The sequence below is a fragment of the Podarcis melisellensis genome (assembly GCF_964234715.1).
Source record: "Podarcis melisellensis genome assembly, chromosome: 1".
Lineage (NCBI taxonomy): Eukaryota > Metazoa > Chordata > Lepidosauria > Squamata > Lacertidae > Podarcis > Podarcis melisellensis.
The window spans coordinates 106,152,789-106,177,618 of NC_138528.1; the positions used below are offsets into that span (position 1 = coordinate 106,152,789).

Below are 24,830 nucleotides of genomic sequence, written 5' to 3' on the forward strand. Positions count from 1 at the left end.
TTTTCTCTTTGACATCTGGTGGGAAGGCCGCCTGCGAGGTCTTGCCCTTGCACCCTGCGCAAGACCCACCTCGCCACCTATGAACAACCACGAAAAACCCCCGACTAAGTGCAAGGTGCATTTATTTTCCTTGGTGCCGCCAAGACATTCCCGGAGAGAAACTGGCGCCGTAACCACAGCAGCCCCTTTTTGCTCCCACCTCTTGGGAAAATCTAAATTTGACTCCTGCCGCCCCCAAACAACCGAGAAGCGGCATGGGCTCGAGTTCGCGTGAGAAGAAGAAACACTCTGCACGTGCCCAGAGGCACTCCGCTTTTCTTTCTGAGCCCGCCGCGATGCACTCTGTACATGCTCGCGGGCGCGCCTGCCTGTCTTTCCAGCCCCCGCAGGGCCCCCCCGGCTCACCTGAGGCCCCGCCGCGCTTCTGCTGCCTGCGGTGGTCGCTCTCGTAGAAGCCGAGCGTCTCGGCGGTGCGCTGCTGCTGCTGCTTCCCGGGGCCGGGCGACGGCGGGCTGGAGGCGGGCGGCGCGGAGCGAGCCGGGGACGGCTGAGGGGAGCGGCACTCGCCGCCCGTGAAGCTGCTCCGCCGCTGCTGCCCGGAGCCCGGCAGGAGCAGGGAGAGCTCCGGGGGGCCGCCGCCGCTGCCCCCCCACCGCCCGCCTTCCCCGCTCCCGGCGGAGGCGGCATCGGCGACGCCCGCCATCTTCACGTGAGCGGCAGCCACAAACTCCGCTCCGCGCGGCGGAGGCGGCGGCTGCTGCTGCTGCTGAGGGAAGCCTCCGCTGGCCCGCCGGAGCACGTCATTGCCGCGCGACAAGGAGCGCACCAGACGGGCCCACCTCTCCAGCGCGCGCGAGCGGCGAGCGGTCCTGGCAGCCATCTTGACGGAGGCAGGAGGGGCGTTGCCATAGCAACCGCCCCCGCGCGGCCTGCTGCTGCTTCTCCTCCTCCTGTCGCCCAGCCCGAAGCCTCACAGCGACGACGCGGAGGGCGGGCGGGAGCGAAGGGAAGCGGGCCCAGCCTCCTCTGGCAGAGTTTCAGCCCGAATAACACCACCACCACCGCCGCCCCGCCTCTCGCCGCCCGACTCGCCCGCCTCCCTCCCACGGCACACTAGGCAACCTCTCGCGGCACACTAGTGTGCCGCGGCACACCGGTTGGGAAACACTGCTCTATTCAGAAAGCACATTTCCTAGGAAATCATTCATAAGGGTTTGCATGCTCTTGCTGAGGTTCTCTGCCTTGTTTACTTTCCTGCCATTCTCCCTTTGGAGTAATGTGCACAATTCAACGCGGGCGGTCATCAGGGGTGAGTCTTTGTCATTAATTTCGACTGGCCTCTTGATTCAAACATGATTCAAGAGGTTCTGTCATTTGTGGCCTCTTTTTATCTCTGCTACAGAAGATAGTTGGTATCCCAGTGCTAGGAAGTTTGTGACACCCACACGGCTTTGTAGATGGCCACAGTGGGTGTTTTTCATATAGTCAGTGCTTTTTTCTGGGGGACACACAGGGGTATGCATACCCCTAAACATTTTGTGAATCTTTGTCCTTTTGCCCATTTACCATTTACCGTTTATTTGTACCAATTTGAACTATAAAATGGTGATTTTCTTGAGTCAAAATGAGAGTACCCCTAAACACTTTTTTTAAGAAAAAAAAGCACTGCATACAGTTAAACATTAACATACAGTGGTACCTCGGGTTGCGAACTTAATTCGTTCTGGAGGTCCGTTCTTAACCCGAAACCGTTCTTATCCTGAAGTGCGCTTTCACTCATGGGGCCTCCCGCTGCCGCCGGCGCATGATTTCTGTTCTCACCCTGAGGTAAAATTCTTAACCCGAGGTACTACTTCTGGGTTAGCGGAGTTTGTAACCCAAAGCGTTTGTCACCCGAGGTACCACTGTAATTGCCACCATCACTCTTACTACAACATTGCCTTTGTTTTTAGTTCTTGCTGAAGACTAACACTGCTACCAGTTTATTTAAACTGATGCAGGGGGCCTGCTTATTTTGTGGGAGCATCAGTGAAAAAATGGGAAGTAGACACTATGGAGACGGATAAAAAAATTAAAAAGCCCCAGACCTCCATTTTATATGCCCAGTCTCTTTGAGTCATTCATTTCCAATGCTTACTCCAATTTTGTGAAGTACCGTGAAATTCTATTTATGGAATAAAACAGTGACTTCTGTCTACTCATGAACAACATTGACTGCAGATGAGGTTTATCTGTTTGCAGTTGAATTTACAGTCATGCCCCCCAGAGGAAATGTGTCCATCAAGCAATTTATCATTATTGTCATGAGTTTTCTGTGTCCTTGACTAGCCACTTGCTCCCTGTCCTGCCCTAATGTATGTGGAAAGCTTGACACGGCCTGTAGGCACACCAAACTCTGTGAACTGAGTGAGGCATCTCATGGTTAGCTGAGGAGTTAGCGTTCCCTGAATCCAGTGCTAAAGCATTACATTAGCACGAATAATCCTGCCTGCTCATACTTTTTGCTCCCCTTTGAATGACTACACGGCTTCTGTGTGCACTCAAGAAATATTCCTAGTTATTCTCTCACCTTTGGTGCAGAGTGTCAGAAACATCAGCCATCCTTCTCTGCTCTCCAGAAATGCAAAGTAAAGTATGATGATAAAATAGATTTGTCTTTTTGATGCAAAGTATAATGACAATATTTTTAAAACCCTCGCATTATCTGAATAAGTGAAAGTAGGAAGCACTATAATGATTGCTTGAATGTATTGTGGTTTTTTTAAAAACCAATGCACAATGCAGCCATGATGTTTCCCTAATACAACGCAACATTTCAAATATTTCTTAAAATACCAGCACTAAAAGGGGTTTATTTAATCACTGTCTTCTGTGAAATATATTCAGCAGGGTATATGCAAGGGAGGGGGGAATCATTTAGTTACCCCATTCTTTTGTCTTTTAAAAAGTTTAATTCGTTTTGTTATTTGTTCATTATAATTACATTCTGTTCGATACTGATTTAGAATAGCTTATTTCTTTGACTCCCTTGCATGGGAAATCCATTCAGTCTTCTGCTGTCTGATTTTTATCCCATTGTCATTACATTTTAAGAATGGCTGCCACTTCTTCCAGGCACCAGACCTGCCAGATTTCAGACAGATCGGGAAAAGGGGTCTGTGTTGTAGAGGCAGTTTATCAAATATATAAATCCACAAGCTTCTGACTGTTTTCATTGGGAGACCTCATTAGTCCAATGTGCCTGAACTTTCAGGTGTCCTATTGCCCTTTCAAAGAGCAGACTTGCCAAAGTTCATGAATGGATTATCCTCTGGAACTCGTTTCTTTGAATTTCCATTCATTTCTAAAATGAAAATGGATGAAATTAACAGAGTCGAATAGATAAACCGTTTTACACCAGTGAAACTGATTCAAACCAATGACTTCTTGTCGTATTGAGAAAGACACATATTTATCAGCCTAGTTTTCACGTGTTTATTTTTCTAATGTCACCAAGTATGCAGGGAATTTTTTCAGATTCGCAGGAAGCTTCTGCCCATAGGAGTTTAAAACCGAAAAGGAAAGGCAACCCAAGAAAGGAGGTAGATGGAGGCGAGAATAAAAATGCTTTCAGTTCAGTTGCAGATATTTTGTCTTCATTTTAGCAGGGCAAGAGAATAAACTTAAGCAGTACCTACATCTCTAGGACATATAACCAAGCAGAGGGGGAGTATGTGTCGGATCAATTTTAAACATGTTTATTTGTTGTTAAGAAGGAATTTGCTAAACTGGAAAGCTTAACCGGTGACAACATGGTCCGTGTTTTTTTCCAGAACACACATTTAAAGCATGACTGAGTTGCCAAGTTGTGATTATTTTATTACAGGCTGTAATACCTGCCTGTAGAAGTTAATTATATGGATGACAGACAGCTGCGTAGCCTTACTACACCCTGCTCATTCACTTGTTCAACACAAAAGGGTGCAGCTGTAACCAATAACACTGGTGCTTAATTGCTTAAAAGGTATTTATGTAAGTAATGCTCCATGGAATCACTGTAGTGTGGCTTTGCCTTTTTGGAAATACTTCAGTTTGACTTCCCTGGTCTCTTCCTATCCCCACCCTCGTTTTTTCCCTCTAGACACCCCTTCCCAGCGGGTGCAGTTTATTCTCGGAACAGAAGATGACGACGAGGAACACATCCCTCACGACCTCTTCACAGAGCTCGATGAACTTTGCTGGCGTGAAGGAGAAGATGCTGAGTGGAGGGAGACAGCCAGGTGAGTTCCCTTTTGGTTTAGCATTTGATGTACAAGGACACAGAGAAGGCCAAAATGCCTATTAATTAGGTTTAAGTCAAACATGTTGAATATATACTGAGTATTGCTACTTCACATGCCTTTCCTCAGAGCCAGATGTTGACAACAATTTTTTTTAGGTCAGATCATGGTTTGTTTGGTTTTTTTGGGGGGGGGGAGAGAGATAATGTCACGGACAAAAATAAATAAGATAAATGCAGTTAGCTAGAATCTTTATAGCTATAGCTATTTCAGAGTCCTCTCTAGAATAAAGCAGAATGCAGTCCATTTGATTGCAAACTGGGTTTAAATTGAGATTCAGCATAATAGCAAAGTTCAAGATGTAGCTATGTTGCCTGTGTGTCTTTTCGCTGAACTTACTTTTCCCCGATTAGATAATGCAACATAGTGAATGGTTACTGTTTACTGTAATGAGGAGGCTTGCATAATGCTTTATACAGCACTAATCCTGAAATAATAGGCTTTTGGGGGTAAATCCTAAATCTAACACAGTTCTAGTAAAGCAGGCATTGATCTACCGATAACTCTGGGCAATGGGTACTGAGACATTCCTTACCCCAGCTTAATAAAGGCATTCTCACTATGTTGTTCTGCTTACATATTTTTCAGCCTAACCTACCTCAAAGGGTTGTTGTGCACCCAAATTCTTGCTCTGGGTTCCTAGTAGAAGACTGGAGAAACAAATATACAGCAATAAATAAATGTTTCAGGAGAAAGTTATGCAGCTATTAGGGACAAGAAAACCTCAAATCAACTTTATTTCTGTCAGACCTCATGTTAGTTTTGCCCTGGACCTCACTCATAGGAGGTAGACAAATATTTAATTAAAGTTCCAAAATAAGATGAACAGCCATATTCTCTCCCAATGAAATGGATGTTTTGTTTTGCTTTGTGGAAGACCAGAGACAAATCCAACCAGTGCCACAATTTCAAGTAGTGCTTAACAAGCGTGGCATTGCAGATATGTTTTCGGAAGGCTCATCCCTACTAGGGAATGCCATGTTCCTCCGAATGAAAATGGGTCACCATTCCATATGATAGTAAATGGATTTTGCATAGCAGAGTGCCAGGACAATGCAGAACTTACATGTGGGAAGCCTTGGCTCAGCCATGGAGCTTGCAAGCTCCCTTTAGGCAAGTTGCAATCTCCCAGCCTCAGGGCCTAAGCTACTGAAGGTACTGGGGCTCTTTATATGTCCAGCTGTCCTTTGTCAACAACAAATTGTTGCTGTTTTTTGTGTTGAATATGTATGCTATATGGTAATTTATGGACCTAAAGCATTTGCACATAACAAAATATGTAATTTATCAAAGTAATTGTTGAACTTATCTTATATTTTGGAAATGTACATCCAGTTTTTTCCCCCTTTAATTTTTTTAGGGGTCCCCAAGAGATTGGGGCCATAAGCTATAGCTTGTTTAGCTTATATGTAAATCCAGCACTCCCCAGCCTACACTACCTCTCATTTCTTTGCAGAAATGGCAGGGCATTGATGTCACCAATGTCAATAAATAACTATTGCCTGATGCAGTCTTAACGCAGTAGACTTTGACCTTACCTGACCTTTAACCTCGGCCTGCAACATACTTCACCTTTCAGGGTGTTTTTTGTTAAATCCTATGTGTCCCTCTTTTCTCTCTGTTGCAGTTTTCATTTGTGCCGTTTTCTCTACTGGATGGCCTTTAAAGGCACAGGAACCCTGTCATTTCCACCCATCTGCTTCCTTTCTAAATGTCTCTGTGTTTGTTCTTAAAAAGGGGGGGGGGGAATCCTAAGCAAAATGCAGGCCACTTGTGTGACTCAACTTAGGTCAAATGAAGACTAACGATCCAACCAAATGTTCTAGCCAATTCTTGCTATTGTAGCTTTTCAGTGGTGTTTGTAAGATTTGTAAGATTTGCCAAGATCTTGGCTGTTCTGTTACTCAGAAGGATGATGGAGAGTGTGGGTGAACTGGTGGGAGTTCAGTTCCTCTGGGAAGTCAACAGATATAATGAAAGTAAACAACAGAAGATATTGAGCGTGTTACTCCACAAGTGGATCAAGACTCAGTTGCTTTGCTGAATATAATGATTTAGTTCTCTGCAAAAGTGATATAGCTGAGTGTTAGGAAATTATACATTTAAAAAAAATACACTACTGGTTAAATTTGCAAAGCTCAGCATATTCTTAATATGTGGGCCCTGGGAAGGACAATATGCTTATTTTAGTTGGGAAACAAATGTTGATACATACTAACTTGTTTGGGATTACCTTTTGGGCTTCATAGCCAATAAAGAGATTTGAAGCTCGGCTACCCAGTCTGGTATTCATCCAGTGCACGTTATCAGTCATCAAGCATTTCAGATTTACAAGAACATGGAAGACTATATTAAATAGTTGCATGCATGCAAGGATTGTAGCTAGTGCAATAGGAATTTCCCCTTCTTGCTCCATGCTGCCCTCAGAACTTTTCCAAAGAGTTGGGGGATCCCCCAGAACATAATGATGACATGGTAGAGTGGGGAGAGACAACTTGAAGAAGACTTGGGTTCCTACACTCAGTCTTTGTTTCAGGTGTCATATTTCATGGCTCCTTGCCCTCTTTCCTAAATTCCTTCTTTTTTCTTTCTTCTATGTCTGCGATTTTTAGGTGCTAAGCCTCCCGACAGCTCCCTGTGTGTTTTTCTTAATTACTTTTGAACAGCGCTTAATAACTTCAAGAGCTTTCTAAATAAAATAGGATGGGGAGCTTGGTCTCCGGTGATGATTAACTGCTGGAAGATATCGATCCATTCTATAAACAAAGATTTAAATTAAAGAAGGAGGTTTTATAAAGCTGCAAAGATTGTTGGGGAGCGCTTGGCTTTTCATGGATGTCCTCTTTGATCTACTTCCCACATTTCCAACATGTTATTATCAAAGACAAAGCAGTGTTTTTTTAAATACTTGACTTGCCCTAATAGAGAAACAAGTTGCTCTGTCATAATTAACAGGTGCTTGCCCCCCCAATGTATCCAACCCTTTGATTTCTCAGTCCTATAAAGCAGGCAGGAAGATGCTTTGAATTCGCATTCCTGACAGCCAAAATGGATACCCAAAGATTCATTCTGAATCCATCCATTTCCCTTTTATTGTGGAGATCTTAAGCAGAGGATCCTTTTCACTAGTTTCATAGAAACACAGGGATAGCATTGAAGTGAGGGAAGCTGATCATTATCTCCAGGGTTTAAGCTTGGGGCAGGGGGTTGACCTGATCCCAATTTAACTCATCTTCGTGGGAACCACTTTTCCATTGTCTTGTCCCATGGACACTCCAGAAATGTCTGTATGTGTGGGGTTGGGGATAGAAGGACTGGGCAGATGACTTGATGGCTACCCAGATGTTTTTTATCCCTTCACAGGGCAAGATGACATTCATCTATTAATATACAGGTTCAGAATTTGGTATTGTATGTGTGTGTCCCAAGCAGAATGAAATATGAAACCACGTTAAGAAACTATGCCTAGCAATTATATAAGCTTTCCCCCACATAAGCATTTCAAACATGACATCTTGGTCTCATAACCAACTTCCCATATGGTAGGTATCCAGTATTATTAAACTCCTAGATCAGATTGGGCCAAGAGGTGAGATAAAAAGCCAGGTTTGCACATAATGCTGGGTCATGGTTAATATTAACCAAGGTGCGTGGGTTAAACCACAGAGTCTAGGACTTGCCGATCAGAAGGTTGGCAGTTCGAATCCCCGTTGCTCAGTCCCAGCTCCTGCCAATCTAGCAGTTTGAAAGCACGTCAAAGTGCAAGTAGATAAATAGGTACCACTCTGGCGGGAAGGTAAACGGCGTTTCTGTGCGCTGCTCTGTTTCGCCAGAAGCAGGTTGGTCATGCTGGCCACATGACCTGGAAGCTGTACGCCAGCTCCCTTGGCCAATAAAGCGAGATGAGCGCCGCAACCCCAGAGTTGGTCACGACTGGACCTAATGGTCAGGGGTCCCTTTACCTTTACCTATGGAGCAACAACAGTGTGGCTTGTTTGTAGTTAACAGACAATAGTTAAGTCACGGGGGCTGAGTTTCAGTGATCAAATTTAAGAAACCATGGCATAGCATTATTCACACACCATGCTATGGGGCTGTATCCATTCAGAAAAAGCTCTTGGATCAAGCAGAGGTTTTTGAGAAGGAAGTGATCACCACAAAATCCCCATTTTCGCCTCCCTCGTTTTTGTCTCCACTTTGCATTCTGTTATGGAAGGTCTTCCAACCCTCTTGGAGCAGATTCGGGGGTTTCTTTGTGTAGGAGGCTGAAGTGGGAAGTAGCCTCCTGCTTCCATTGGTGGAAGCCTCCTTTTCAATCAAAGAGGCTTCCATTAAACAACAGGACGTAGTTGGATGCAACCCAAAGAGCGGAGCTGTGAAATTGCTATCTATCATCTATCTATCTATCTATCTATCTATCTATCTATCTATCTATCTATCTATCATCTATCTATCTATCTATCTATCATCTATCTATATCTATCTATCTATCTATCTATCTATCTATCTATCTATCTATCTATCTATCTATCTATCTATCATCTATCTATCTATCTATTTATCTATCTATCATCTATCTATCTCTATCTATCTATCTATCTATCTATCTATCTATCTATCTATCATCTATCATCATCTATCTATCATCTATCTATCATCTATCTATCTATCTATCATCTATCTATCTATCTATCATCTATCATCTGTCACCTATCATCTCACTATTTGTGTTTCTTCTCTATTGCTTCTGCATGACTGACATTTCAGTTCTCAAACAGAAGGAGCTGACTAAGCTCTTTTGCTTGCTTAGGTGGTTGAAATTTGAAGAAGATGTTGAAGATGGAGGAGAGAGGTGGAGTAAACCATACGTTGCCACGTTATCGCTTCACAGCTTGTTTGAACTGAGAAGTTGTATCCTCAATGGCACTGTGTTGCTGGACATGAGAGCAAATTCTTTAGAAGAAATTGCAGGTAAGTGTGCAGTTAACACAACAATCTACAGATCGTATAATACTCTCTGCATCCCAAGATAAAACAACACCATCACACTGCCCTGCATAAGATGCAATGTTTCTCTATGGGGTGGTAATATATTTCAGATTCCAAATAAATAAAATTCCAAATTCTAACATGTATTTCTCTTGCCCCTGATGTTTTCTACTTAGCATGGCATTAATGCCGGTCTTTCCAGTATCATCACTGACACACAGAGATGTACAAGTTGTGGAAAGGGAAGGTGAAGGGCTGTAGCTATTGTGGAAAGGGAAGATACCATTTTCTTGAAGAACTGAGTGGAGGTTGTAATTCAGAAGAGTAGCTGAATACTACCTCTCGTATAAGTTTCAGTAGGACCCAAAAGTTAATCATGTTAAATGCAAGTGTGTGTGTTGTAAAGATATTTCTAAAGACTTGGTAGGAATAAATATTTTGGGGGGATAATGGAAGGAAATCAAAATGTTCAAAACAAGTAGCTCATAGATTATGTTTTTATGTGTGAATGTGAGAAAATGGGTGAAGGGGGGAAATAGTGAAGAGTTAGTCTGCAACCCAAATCCCATTAACATTACAGTAAGCCCCAGTAGGATTTCCTTCGGAGTAGACATAGTAAGGATTGCACAATTAGTGCCTTAGGCAAGTCTGATGATGATGATATGATGAAGAAAATGTAGCATAGGTGATCAGTGACTTAATCTGATTTGTGGCTGCTTAGTCAGAGGAGGCTAATGATCTGCCAAGTCCCAGCTGAAAACCAACTGAATGAGTTGTCCCTTCATTGCACCGGTGTTCCTGGCATGCTCTCAGACTGTGGCTATCCTTCTCCCCGGAAAACTCCCATCACCAGTCCTGCTACATGCCCCCCTCCCTCCGTCTGCATGCCTGTTTAGAACTGTTAGAATGCCTCTTGCCTGCCTGGGCAGAGATATAAATAGGGGTGTGTGTGTAGGAACCTCTAGCTTTTGTGTGTGTGGCTGGACTACAGCCTGCTGTGCAAAGGTAAACATCACATCTGTGACTCTGCCCACTGTCCCCTCTGTTCCTGCTCACCAGTGGTTTGTCAGGAGCTCAGCTTACACTCGAGTAGGACCCTGGTAGAGACACATGCCCGAATGGCATGTTCTCTCTCTCCTGGTCAATCCGCAGAGTTTGTGCATCAAGCACAACAGACCTCAGCAACTCAGCATTTTGGCTAATCAACTTTATTTACATATAAACACACACCGAGCACTGCAACATGGCTCCCTCTCTCTCTAGCATCAGACAGCAAAGAGAAAAAGAACAAAGGACAATAGTCCCACTTCACGGAACACAGTAACACAAACATCCTGTCTCCATTTCTTCCCACTCTGTGGAGTCGAAACATACACTGTCATGTGAAAGACAACAATCCCATGACTGCAGTCATGGAGCAGGAATTCTAACATGGTTATGTGGCCCCTGGAACTCATGAGTGAATGTGGCCCTGGAACTCAAAAGGGCAGGTGCCAAGGAAGGAGCAAGAGTCAATAAAAAGCTACTGCTCCTCCCCTGCTGCACCCCCCACTCCCCAGAAATTGATTTGGGGGTGTGGTCAGGAGAACACCAAAAACAGTGGGGTGGGTGGGCTGGAGGAACTGCTTTCTCTGGTGGAACGATCCCCTTGGCGTAACAATGAATTCCTCCCAAACATTTCCCTGCTCTTTTCTGTACAGGCTGTGCTTTGGCATTGTGGATTCTGTTCTTGTGTGTCTCGCTCGCTGCGATTTGATATTTTAGCAATTCAGCTCAATAATTAGCGCTTGACAGGGTGAGATTGAAGGGGATGCAGAGACATTGGTTCCTTGGTAGTTCCAAAGATGCTGCTGGCATAGGTGTTTCTCCTGATCAGTTGTAGCCATGCTGCAATTGCTTAAGCATTCAGGAAGCTGCTGCATGCAACTCAGGATTCAGTGTTATGATTGCTAGCGCTGAGTTCAGAGATCTTCCAGCAGCAGGAGTGAGTCAGACTATATCAGGGTCCTGGCCTCTCTAGATGGCTGCTGGGCAACTGTCACTCAGTATCAGTCAAATAACAATGCTGCTGTTTCCCTTAACTTGGCTACACCTTCTACATTCTAGAAACATCATTTTAAAGGTGTGTAGACCACAATAAAAATGTATTAACACACATATTCCTATATATAATAAATAACATGCATTTGATTTTTGCAGCCTTAGGCTACAATCTTATACATACTTACCTGGAATTAAATCCATTAGAGCTCAGTGGATCTTGCTTTTGAGTAGGTTAGGGAGGGTTATTTGAGCTCATATTTCAATCCTGCTTTTATTTTTTTTTTAAAAAATCCTTGCTGCTCTGTTTTCTTCATTCATTTTCCTGTCACTTTGATAAATGTTCTTGGTTCCTTTGCATTTTAAATGTCTGTTGTCTGAACAGTAGTATGCAAATTTCCAAAATACAACTGAAAATTAAGAAGCAGTCATTTGTGTCAGGAACATACGCTCATCATAGTGCTTCATAAATAGCTGAGGTTACATTCTGCATTGTGTGTTGGTTTTCAGTAGGTCCTATCTGCCTGACATTTCTAATGTTCAGAGTGCCCTTTGTGATTATTTGTGCCATTGAGCAGTCATTCAAGTTCCAAACATCTTTTTATTTTGTTTTATTAAAGATGCTTGTTCTCACTCAGTTTACACTGATGCTAAGCCGCAACCCTAAACCCACTTATCTGGGAGTAAGGCCCATAGATCTCAGCGGGACTTACTTCTGAGTAGACATGTGGAGAATTGTGCTATCAAGTTGTAATTCTGTGCACATTAATTTGGGAGCAAGCCCTGCTGAATTCAGCAGATTTACTTCTGTGGATGCGGGTGGCGCTGTGGGTTAAACCACACAGCGTAGGGCTTGCCGATCAGAAGGTCGGCGGTTTGAATCCCTGCGACGGGGTGAGCTCCCGTTGCTCGGTCCCTGCTCCTGTCAACCTAGAAGTTTGAAAGCATGTTAAAGTGCAAGTAGATAAATAGGTACCGCTCTGGTAGGGAGGTAAACGGCGTTACCGTGCACTGCTCTGGTTCGCCAGAAGCGGCTTAGTCATGCTGGCCACATGACCTGGAAGCTGTACGCCAGCTCCCTTGGCCAATAAAGCGAGATGAGCACCACAACCCCAGAGTCGGTCACGACTAGACCTAATGGTCAGGGGTCCCTTTACCTTTACCTAAACCTGTACAGGATTATCCTGATAAAAATATTGAGATTATTTTGCAATGGATGTATGTCGTACTTTCCTGTTTTTCTCCCATAGCTTCTTAATTTCTCTGTCCTCTTTTACATGTGATGAAGGCACTCCTTTAAACCTTGGATCAGCAACTATTTTTTTTTACTTCTGAGAAAAAAAGTATTCTAGAACTCCCTGCCTATTAATATAAAGCAGGCAGCTTTGCTATATTGTTCCCGATGCTTGCTAAAAACTTTTTTGTTTACGCAAGCCTGCTCATGTAACTGTGCTATGTATGTTTGCTTTTACAAGTGTTGGTCTTACCTATATTTTGGTATTTTGATTATGTGTGTTGTTTTTAAGGTGTGTTTTTATCACTGATCTTTAAGTTAATATTTTATACTCTTACGTAGACCGTTTGGAGGGTTTCCCCTTTAATTAGGCAATACTGTATATGAACCACAATACAATACAATACAATACAGTACACTAATTTTATTAGAGAGCTGGTTTAAAGATGGTGTGGAGGGTGACAGACCCCACTTCTGCTTCCTAAAGTTGGCTGCTCTCGATTCCCATAACTACAGCCAACACTCTTTTCATATCACATTTGTTGTTCCTACATATTGTTGTGGTACTTCTCAGGTACCCAGTTTCCTACTTCAAGGTCCCAAATTGCCTTCTTTACACAATGAGAACTCAGCCGTAGTCCGCAGCACTTGACCAGCACACCAGATGTGACTTCTTGACCTTAAACAGCTATTTCACATTATTATCCTCCCGACTCTTTCAGTTCAAATTGGCAGATGGAAATGTTCTCTTTGATATTTTCATCTACTTCCTTCGGATGCATTCTAAAATTGTCATTTGGTTTGAACGCAGCCAGTGAAATGGCTCTTGGGTTTTACAATATGTCATTTTTCTAGCTGGAATCAAATGTGTTTTTTTTTTTATTCCACTGTAGCTTACAGGGGTAGAGAGGTAAAGTTGTGGGCTGCATATTTTCTTTTTGTGTTCTTTTGGGCAAATATCCAGTCGTATTTCACACATTCAGCCTTATAAGTCATTCCAGTGGATGAAGTGGGATTTCCCTTTCTTGCCCATTGCCACAGCCTCCCAATCTGCTCTGCAGAGCCCCCTAACCTTCTAGAGCAGACGTTTCCAGCCTTTTTGAGTTCAAGGCTCCCTTGACCAACTACAGTGGTACCTCAGGTTAAGTACTTAATTCGTTCTGGAGGTTCGTTCTTAACCTGAAGCACCACTTTAGCTAATGGGGCCTCCTGCTGTTGCCGCGCCACCGGAGCACGAATTCTGTTTTCATCCTGAATGAAAGTTCTTAACCTGAGATACTATTTCTGGGTTAGAAGAGTCTGTAACCTGAAGTGTATGTAACCTGAAGTGTATGTAACCCAAGGTACCACTGTACATTCTTTCTGCAGCACCCCTGTGGGGAAACGTGCTCCAAGCTTCAGAAGCCCAGTTATGTCACCCCCTTGGCTGCAAAGCCGGTAGCCCCTCACACCTTTTCAAACACCTTTCTTTTTGGAGTGTTCCCTCAGCCTCCCTTCCTCTCCTCTCCCCTGGCCATCCCCAGAGGCACCGTTTGCCTGGGGAGCTTGTAGCCAGGGCTGCTGCCTCACAAGCCTTTGGAAGGCATTGATGCGAGAGGGCATCAGAGGAGGGAGGGAGGGAAAGAGAGACAGAGGCTAGTGTTGCCAGTGGCACCCCTGACCATCATTCAAGGCACCCCAGGGTGCCACAGCACACTGGTTGAAAGCCACTGCTGTAGAGCAGTTTTAGGGAAAGCAGGCTGCAGGGGAAGGGTATGAAAGGCAAGTCCCATTTCCACAAGCAGAAGTCAGTTGCACAAATGGGATCTCACAATTAGATGTCACCCTATATTTACTTTAGCTGAGCCGCTTAGATTCTGATTTTCCTTTCTAAAAACATAAGAGGACCAAGGCAGAATCGACACATATGTTAAAAAAAAAAAAGGCTGTGAAAATGCTTTTTAAAAATAAGTTTTTAAACAATTGTGGAATTTGCCGTTAGCTCACCAGTGCCATCTAGTGCCACATTTGTGTAATGCACTTAAAGCGTTATGCAGTAGTACAGGGGTCAGCAAACTTTTTCAGCAGGGGGCTGGTCCACTGTCCCTCAGACCTTGTGGGGGGCTGGACTGTATTTTTTTGGGGGGGGGGAATGAATGAATTCCTTTGCCCCGCAAATAACCCAGAGATGCATTTTAAATAAAAGGACACATTGTACTCATGTAAAAACACGCTGATTCCCAGACCGTCTGTGGGCCGGATTTAGAAGGCGATTGGGCCGGATCCGGCCCCTCTGCCTTAGTTTGCCTACCTATGCAGTAGTACCTCCAGTTACGTAAACTTTGGGATGTGAAAGCGGCAAACCTGGAAGTATGTTACCGGGTTTTGCCATGCACAGAAGCGGTCCTCTGGTTGCAAAGACCCCGGGATCCGGCCGGACCTCCAGAATGGATCACATCTGCAACCGGAGGTACCACTGTATTTGGAGCTGTATACCTGAGTCCCAAACCACTGGTCCATCTTTTTCAGCATCCTGTTCTCACAGGAGCCACTCATTCATTCACCCTTCTGGGAATGAAACAATGCTCACATTCATTGATAAGGGTCTTCCCATCTCCCCCTTTTCCTCTGCAACCGACTGTGCTACTCCTAAATTTGGTCATTTGGCAATGGTGCTGCATAGGCTTCAGGCGCTGCAGATGGAGGGGGGAGATTGCGGAAACGGTCCTCTCCTCTATGTGAATTGAGGACCAATGTAAGATGCAGTGTGGTGCATTTTTACTTTTGTTTTCTTCATTGGTGAAAGACTCCATCCTACATTCTTGCCGGTATGACACACAGACACAAGGATTTCCATTACATTATGTTTGGAAATGACTTCATGACCATTTTGAGATCACACGGCTTACAAGGACACCACAAGCTATTTCTTATCAAATAAAATAGTTTTTAATAATAATGATGATGATGATGATGATGATAACCTGTTAATAAAAACTCCCTCACCCTTAAGCATTGCACATAAAACAGTAAGAAAACAGTAATAACAAGTAGAACGGATCACAAAGTCTTGCATTTTCAGTTTGTAAGAGTCCTGTTTTCGATTTTTCATACCAATGGTCTAAACAAAATAATGTATGTGCTTTCTCAAATAAATAAATAAATAAATAAATGACTTTTTATGGCAGTCTGATATAAAGTATGTGTGTGTGTGTTTGCATAAAACGACTGGTAGAATAATATTTCCAGTGAGCGCTTTCTTTCCCCCGTCCCCTGGTCCCCCAAATCCTTTGACCCTTCCTCCCATGCACTTTTCCACTCATTAACCCATTTTTCATTTTTTGCTAAATACCGGTAGCTCCCAGGCTGCTGTGCTGGGTACGCCCTGAAATCCAAACCTTTATACAGCTTCTTAGGTTAATTCTGCGTCTCTTAGCAACCTTTTCTTAATATTGGCATGGATACATTCCACTTGTTGTTTGGCCATAAGAAATGTCTACGCTTTTGTTTGTTACCTTCCTGAGCATTACTTGAGTCCCACCACATTTTGCTTTTACTAGCAAAGAGTATTTTTTTTTACCAAGAAGTACGCTGTATGTTCCATCTACACCTTGCTGTCGATGCTGATGTCCCCTGCCCCTTAAAAGCTGCATCCACAGCAACAAAATGTCCCAGCTCAGCCCTGTGTCCATGCATTGTTATTTTTTTATTTCATAAAATTTATACACTACTTGATTGTCAACAGCAACAACAACCCAAAGCAGTTTCTACAGATAAAACAGTAAAATCAAGAGAGAGAAAAATACAACCCTGCTTTAAAACATACAGAAGTTAAAATGCTAAAACAGATGAAAAATTACCTCAACTTTTGAAGCATCTGGGTAGGCTTTGTTTATACAGGAATGTTTTTAGCAGACACCGAAAAGAGTACAGTGGCAGGGAGTTCCAAAGTGCAGGTGCTGCCACACTAAACAGTTGAGTTCCTATAAATGTGGAATGGGTGGCATCTTCAATAGTGCCCAATTCGATTGTGCATTGAGTGTGGGTATCTGCATGGGGAAAGCCAGTGCCTCTGTAGGAGTTGGAACTCTGTGCAAGACTTTCCGTCTGCAGAAATCCACACCTTAATCTTGAAGATGATCACAAGTTTGACTAATCCTGCCTGTTTTTGACACCTTAATTGTGTATCTGTGTGTTCTTCTTGGTTCATGACGAGAGCTTACTGGGAGATGTGGGGTTGCAGAGAGAAAGAAAAGCTCACGAGCAAAAGAGTTCATGACTCAACATTCATGGTGTCAGAAGTTTTGAGTGGCACGGCTTCTCCTAATATATGCTAAAACACTTGCTGCTCAGTTAGCTTGCTTTAGTGAGAAACTTGCTTTTGACTTTTAAGCCTTAATTGCCAGTGGAAAGGCTGCCTTCCTCCTCCCAGATCTCTAACAGCTCAACAGGACAGCATCTTAATACTGAGTAGCCTCCATCCTCATTCTCTCCTCCCTGCTGCCCCACCTCGATTCTAGTATATTAACTTTATTATTACGGAACTTCCTCTGTACACATTATGCCTTTTACTTATTCATTACTTACAAATATTGACAACCTTTACGCCATCGCTGCGGATGCCTGGGAGGGTTAGAGAACGCAAAATAAAAACAACCGGCCCAATAATAAAACACAATGCATGCAATGCAGCTAAAACAAACGGAGCAGATTAAACAAGTAATCAGCTCACACAGCTTAAAAAGCTTGGGCAAATAAATCAAGTCTGAAAGTGGTGCTTAAATGATAGCAGCATCAGCACCAATCAAAGGGGGGGAGCACTTGGGAGAAGGTTCTATCCTGTATCACTCACTGCAGAGCAAGCTGCTCCCAATGCAGAGAAGATGCTCCTCTGAGGTTCTGAGGGCATGGGCAGGCTGATGAGGGGAAGAGGTTCCTTCAAGTATTTGGGTTCCAAGCCGATTATCTATCTATCTCTCTGAATTTTACATGCGCACTAAGTCTGAGATTGATGATACACAGCCAGCAGGGTGCTCACAGTCCCCTAATGTGTTTCGTTGAGCTCAGATGAGCTCTTGTTAGTAATCTGAGAATTCCTGTTTTAAAAGCTTCTGGTTTTAAAAAGAGAGAGAGCAGATTTTAAACACTGCAGTGTGTACGCGTCTGACCATGACGTTGACGTACGCTTGAGAAATACCCGCCGTGGTCTTGAGTTCCTAGTCCTTTCAAAACCCAAAAGACCATTTCTCTAAGTGGCACTGAAATTGCCACCATGTTTCTCTTGCAATATTTATATGGGCACTGATATTGTGGACCAGCAAAGTTCATCCCTGGCCAATGTACATTCGGATTTCAAAGAAAACTCTGTTGAGCAAGAGAAGTTGAAAGCTGCTTCTTCTGTAGCTCATCTGAATATTTGAAGGAGATTAGAGGAACAAGGACCCGTTGCAAAGCAGAGGAGGTGGGCAAGGTTTAAAATGAGGAGATGAGAGGGGGGCACTTTATCCTGCCCCAGTCCAATTTCTCCCTTGAACCTCCTCCCTGCCCTTGGCTATGATGGAAGAAAAACACACCCAGAATCCCAGCAGCTGGGGAGGAAGTGGTGAGTGATGTGGTGTGCCCGATTTCCTCTCATCACTTCTCTGCTTCAGATCATTCCCTTAATCTCACTGCTTTGCAGCTGTTTGGAGAGCAAAATTCTAAGACCCATGCTGTCCACTGGGCAGTGGCGTAGCGTGGGTTGTCAGCACCCGGGGCAAGGCAAGTAATTTGCGCCCCCAACCCGTGAATTTTAGCAGGGGGCGGAGAGCAGCGAGTGCGAGCGCGACCCCCCCAGATGTTGCGCCCGGTGCGGCCGGCCCCCCCTGCACCCCCCACGCTACGCCACTGCCACTGGATACATAGCTCCACCATCAGAAAAGCCACTTTGTGGCGTTTCATCAGTGAACAAAATGTTGACAGCAAGTGAGTGTTGCATAACTTTGAAGACCAGCTTCCTGGAAGCCAGCTGCTCTCATCCAAGCATGAGCAGTTTCCAGAGGCGTGTGAAGACTTTTTATTTGGACTCGGTTTTTCGTCTCCTGTTAAAATTATGTATGCAGAACTTTATGGCATCACGTTCCAAGCCCTAGGAATAGCCAAGGGTGTTGTTGGGAAGGAGTGAAAGGAGAAGAGTTGGAGAATAAATGCACACATCTGTGCATCGCAGGGAAATCTATGAGAAAGCCGGAGGCATGTTCATATTTGGTTACCTGTTAATCTACATATACAACAAACTTTGCTGGGTTCGTTAAGAATGACAGATTTGTGAGTTACTCTATCTCACCCAGAAAACATTGTGCTATTATGGGGCGACATGCAATGGCCCAAATATTTTGTTGGATTTCTGAACCAGGAATTCCTCAGTCATGTTTGCTAGTTCTCCTGTTGTTGTTGTTGTTGCTATTTGACTCCTTGTGATCCTAGCTCCTGGTGTCATTAGATCATTTGCCTTTTATATTTTCAGACATGATTCTTGATCAACAAGTAGGCTCAGGACAGCTCAGCGAAGATGTTCGCCACAGGGTGCACGAAGCTCTGCTCAAACAGCACCACCATCAGAATCAGAAGAAGCTAAGCAATAGGATCCCAATAGTCAGGTCCTTTGCTGATATTGGCAAGAAACAGTCTGAACCTCATTCCATGGACAAAAATGGTAAAGTGTCATGTTATTTCAGTAATAATTACTGGCAGCTCTTGCAAGATATTTGTCAAATGAAACACATGTATTGCACACCTTCAAACCTGAAAGCGATTGGCACCCCAGCCTTAAACTACTGCCTCTTCCTGTGTCACTGGCACAACATCACTGCAACACCTGTATAACCTATCATATTAGAGAGCATTCTTCTCTTTATCCTTTTCCTTTCTGATCATAGTGAGAGCAGGCTGTGGTCCATTCACTTTGGAAAGCTAACACTAAGAGATATGGGAATAGGACTTTCTTGGCAGTGTCCCAGGAATTACAGAAGAGTTTCCTGATAGGGTTTGCCAACCTGGTAAGCAGACTGAAAGGCCAACAGGGCAGCTTGTGCAGTCCTTCTGTTTATGCCAGGTGTTCAGGGATGTGCTCTAGTTTAATTAGTTTCTCAATTTTCAGTTGAATTAGATTCTGTTTTTACACTAGGTTTTCCCCCCTCCCCCCTGTTGTTTTGGTATATATACTGTAGCCACAAATACTTGATAGCTTGCAAATGGATCATACAGTACCTTTATTGATTTCGATTGTAAGCCATTTCATGTTTTGTAATGTGCAGCGGAGAAGGTATTTGCAGTAGGAAGTCAAACAAAGGTTTCGTGGTGTTATGCAGGCGTGGCTGCAGTTACGCCATTTCCCAAGTGATAAAGAGTTGGGACCATCAAGTCTCTGAGATCAGAAAGGGTGGCATTTTCAGACTAGGGAAAACCTAATTATATTGTCTTCAAGAGACGCTTAAATTAAGAGACTTTGTAAGTAAGTAGGCCTGTCCTTGTGCCATAAGACAAAGCCCTCGGTCAAGCTGAAATCAGTCAACTCCAGGTAAGCTGTTTCAGGATTGCAGCTGAAATGCCTGAAGGTATAGTTTGCAGAATACTTAAAGCTGATATAGTTATACCTAAGATTATTTTTGACAGTGGCAATGGTGTGTGAGTAGGATCAAAACAGGTACTGTATATTCATATTCTGTGTTCCATAAGGATACATCAAGCCTTCATAAAGTATGTGATTTGGCTTCAGTGCAATTGCAAATTATAACACAAGTCAAGAGATGATTCAATTGATGTTTCAAATTCCTACTCGTTAAGGGTAATTATTTCCAATGTTACAACAAATATATATATATATATATATATATATATATATATATATATATATATATAATTATTTCCAATGTTACAACAAATATATATATATATATATATATATATATATATATATATATATATATATATATATATATGCAGGTTTTGGTGTCCTCGGGTGTCTTCCCGTGTAAAAGTTGGGGTGTCTAGGCGACGTTTCGACGAGGTCTCACTCGTCATCTTCAGGCTGGTGCTTTCGGCTTCTTGTTACTGGAACAGAGCAGGATCTCAGTGTTTGAGTTCCTATAAATACTGTTGAGGGGGTGTGGTGTATAGCCTCCAATGTTCTGGGCAGAGAGGAAGTTCCCAGGCTAGTGTGCCTTTTCTTCTTTTGTTCCTTAATTACTTGAGGGATATCTTGAGTGATTTCTTGAGTGATATCCTGAGTACCACTTAGGTGGGTCATTAGGTGTGGATTAGTTGCTAAAGTCTTTGTGTCTTGACCTCTTGAACTTTGTGAAGAGTTTTTCTGAGAAGATGGCTGTACTGCACTTAGTTGTGCTCTGGCTTGGCTTCGTGTATAGGGGCGAGCTGTGGTTTTGTGGCCTGTGTCAGCCAGATCTGTGTAGGGATTGCAGGGGGGTGCAGCATCCGGAGGTGCCACCATGGTTTGGCTACTGGATGGTGTCTGTAATTTATCTGTGGAGAGGGTCTGGGTTTGGGTCTGGTGTGGTTGATTGGTGATGGCGTTCTGTGTGCCTCTGGATCTGGTGTCAGTTTTTGTGGGGAGGGCTAATTTCCAGATGTCTGGCAAGCGGGATGTGTCGTCACGCTTGTTCATGTTGTGAGGGTGTTTCTCTATCTCGATGGCTTCCATGATTATTCTCTTGTGGTGATGTTCCATGTTAAAGAGCAATTTGGAATCTGCAAAATTAATTTCGTGTCCTGTTTCTTTCATGTGTTGGAAAAGAGAGGAAGTTTTTTCTTCTTTTTTGACGGCATTCTTGTGTTCTGCGATACGTGCATTTATTCGTCTGTTTGTTTGTCCAATGTACGTGGCTGGGCAGACTTTGCAGGGTATTTCATAGACCCCTTGGTTTTCCAACTGGATTTTATCCTTGGGGTTTCTGAGGATATTGGCTATTTTTTGGTTGGTGCAAAAGGCTGTTTTGATATTGTGTTTATGGAGGATTTTGCTAATTTTATCTGTAGTGCCCTTGATATAAGGAAAAAACTTATATAAGGAAAAACTTGATATAAGGAAAAAACTGACACCAGATCCAGAGGCACACAGAACGCCATCACCAATCAACCACACCAGACCCAAACCCAGACCCTCTCCACAGATAAATTACAGACACCATCCAGTAGCCAAACCATGGTGGCACCTCCGGATGCTGCACCCCCCTGCAATCCCTACACAGATCTGGCTGACACAGGCCACAAAACCACAGCTCGCCCCTATACACGAAGCCAAGCCAGAGCACAACTAAGTGCAGTACAGCCATCTTCTCAGAAAAACTCTTCACAAAGTTCAAGAGGTCAAGACACAAAGACTTTAGCAACTAATCCACACCTAATGACCCATCTAAGTGGTACTCAGGATATCACTCAAGAAATCACTCAAGATATCCCTCAAGTAATTAAGGAACAAAAGAAGAAAAGGCACACTAGCCTGGGAACTTCCTCTCTGCCCAGAACATTGGAGGCTATACACCACACCCCCTCAACAGTATTTATAGGAACTCAAACACTGAGATCCTGCTCTGTTCCAGTAACAAGAAGCCGAAAGCACCAGCCTGAAGATGACGAGTGAGACCTCGTCGAAACGTCGCCTAGACACCCCAACTTTTACACGGGAAGACACCCGAGGACACCAAAACCTGCATTCCTGTACCCGTGAAAATCTACGAAAGCATATATATATATATATATATATATATATATATATATATATATATATGATTCTCTGAAAAATTAAGCACATGTAGGAAGTGTTGCAAGTGATGGGCAGGGCAGACTTGCTAGGGTACTATATGAATGAATTTAGACAGCAAAAGCCTGGATCTGGGAGGGAATTTTCCTGGGAGGACATTTTTGAAGCTTCCAGCAATGTAAAGCACAGATTCTTAGATTGCATTCAGAAATAGAAGCAGGTATGACCCTTCTTTAAAGTGAAAGGACTCTGGGCTTCAGTTGATGCTTTCCCCAAAATGCTGAAGCCTGCCATGCTTACATATTATCAACTGCTGATTGCTTAAAAACTTACTTATACTGAAGTGCTATGCCTTTGTTTGAACTATACTATTTTGGGCTGCTGGTATGGGGCTTACATGATTCAGTGCTCTTCCATATAAAAAATTTCCTGCACACAGAAAACTAGATATAAAGGAGAAACGTTCTAGTGTTCTAGTCTAGATTTTTTTTCTTGACGTGCTTGATTTTTAAAATTATTATTATATTGGGGGAATCTTGTGAGCCGCTCCCTGCAATATGAAGTGCTGCAAGTTTGATACAGTTTGACAGCCTCATTGAGAATTAGTTAGATTTATTCCATTTTAGGAAGCAATCATTAAAAAAACCTAGTGTAGTTTTGTTTGCAAAGAAGCCTAAAAGCCTTGCTAATGTTTGAGACCATTAGGCATCCTCAAATAAATGGCCGCGGCCAATATATATATAATAAGCAGTACATAACTTAGGTTTAGGAGGTGATGTTTCATGATCTCAAGTCTTGCTCGTTTTGAGGATCTAAATTTCTTATATTGGCATATTTTGTTTATTTTATTTATTTGTAATGTTTTAGCCATTTAGTCTTTCTTTCCTTGGGATTCATATTTTCAGTTTTGTATCAGTCACCACAAATAGTAGTCTTGCTGTCCAGTCTCCACAAAGTGCTGAGCTAGAACATATACCAGTGCAAGAAATGGGATTTGTGCTAGGACACTGACTGTGCTAGGACACTGACTAAATGGGCCAAAAGCTTACGAGAATTCACTCCCAGAAACTGTGTTCAATAGTTGATGAATAGCTGAAGTAATAATGTGCCATTGAGCATGTGCAGAGTGGTACCGAGTCACCATGGTCCACCCTATCCACACCTTTAGGGTTTTCAGGACATCTTGTGTGGCTCCAGCTGCAGCAGATCTCTTCTTAGAACTCAACAGTCACATGTTATCTATCTAGAATCTCTGTTTAAGATTGCTGTCCTGCATTCCTTCAATGTTTAAGGCCATTTCATGTTTGCAACATCTGATCAAGTCTGGCATCTCTTCTCTCAGTGTAGTGAGTCTTTAGCTGCCTATTTCCCACCCCCACCCCCTTGTACATCCATCCTTTTCTATTTTACTGCTTTTGTTCTTTTTTTAAAAAAAAATACTTGCAGTTCAGTATCTTGAAATAAAGGTCACGTATCTCTTGATCACCTTCACCTCATAGTGAACCCTTTCTTCTCCCTATGTTCTTGTTTGTGCCCATGAATAACTAACTGTATGTTATCTAAACTCTGCTGTTGTGTCAGTCATCTTCACGTTTCTTTATTTTGGTCTGTCTTTGTTGTATCTGTCTTCTAACAGGCTCATCTCATCTCTCTACCTCCCTCATCTTCTAACCTTTGGGTTCTCTAAGCTCCTTGAAGGTTCAGAGGTAGTGTACTACAAAACTCTCTTGCATGAGCTTTAGGCCAATTCAAATGTTCATTCATGTTTTCACATCCGTTTCTTCCAGCATGATGTTTTTCATTGTTAATCTAGTCAATCACTTGATCTTCAGGGTTTCTGCCAGAATGTTATTAATAGCTATTCCAGCTTAGTTGGACTCTTTTTTATATACACAAACAAGAGAGACATACAGAGTCTTAACACATTTCTGTTCAGATGGTAGAAATCACTGTTGTGTTGGTATGATTTATTTTTATGTTCTTTTTTTAAAAACACATTTAGGTTGAATAAAAATGCAGGGTGGTTCGTACAATAAATCTTGTATCTTAACACTGTATAAACTTGCATCCGTTTTATATCAATTGAACTATTATGGTTTCTTCCAAAGGTTCTTGGGCATTATAGTTTGGTTAGGGCTTACTCCAGGCTTTGGCAACCTGGTGCCCTCTGGATGTTTTGGGGTGCAGTTTCCACCTGTTTGCAACCCTGCAGTTATGCTGGCTTTAAGTTCATATTATATGGGAGGCCACCAAGTTGTTGAAGACAGCCCTGCACGTACCCTCACAGAACTACAGTTCCCAGAGTCCTTGGGGGGGGGGAGAGAAAACATGGCTATTAAACAGTTTAAGGCTGCAATCCCAAACACACTTATTAGGGTGTGAACTTCATTGATCACAGTGGAGCCTTCTTTTCCAACGAAACATGCATAGCATTGGTCTGCAGGATCTGTAAATAATTTCAGAGGCCTCAAAGTATGCCCTCTGACAGTGGCCAGCTAGATGCCCTGATAAC

The 24,830-nt window shown here is 43.1% G+C and overlaps 1 protein-coding gene and 1 long non-coding RNA gene across 9 annotated transcripts in view; one reads left to right on the forward strand and one right to left on the reverse strand.

The window, feature by feature from the left end:
• Positions 1-24,830, forward strand: part of SLC4A10 (solute carrier family 4 member 10) — a 158,708-nt gene that overhangs the window by 80,151 nt on the left and 53,727 nt on the right. For all 8 annotated transcript variants that reach the window (XM_081928670.1, XM_081928674.1, XM_081928671.1 and 5 more), the window contains 3 exons: positions 4,121-4,259; positions 9,130-9,290; positions 19,067-19,255. In XM_081928670.1, coding sequence (XP_081784796.1) covers positions 4,121-4,259; positions 9,130-9,290; positions 19,067-19,255 — 489 coding nt within the window. The remainder of the gene's footprint in view (positions 1-4,120; positions 4,260-9,129; positions 9,291-19,066; positions 19,256-24,830) is intronic.
• Positions 3,042-10,455, reverse strand: LOC309380464. The gene is made up of 3 exons (XR_014172946.1): positions 10,365-10,455; positions 4,918-4,969; positions 3,042-3,343 (listed from the first exon to the last, which is right to left on the reverse strand). It is a non-coding gene; the product is annotated as an uncharacterized lncRNA (long non-coding RNA).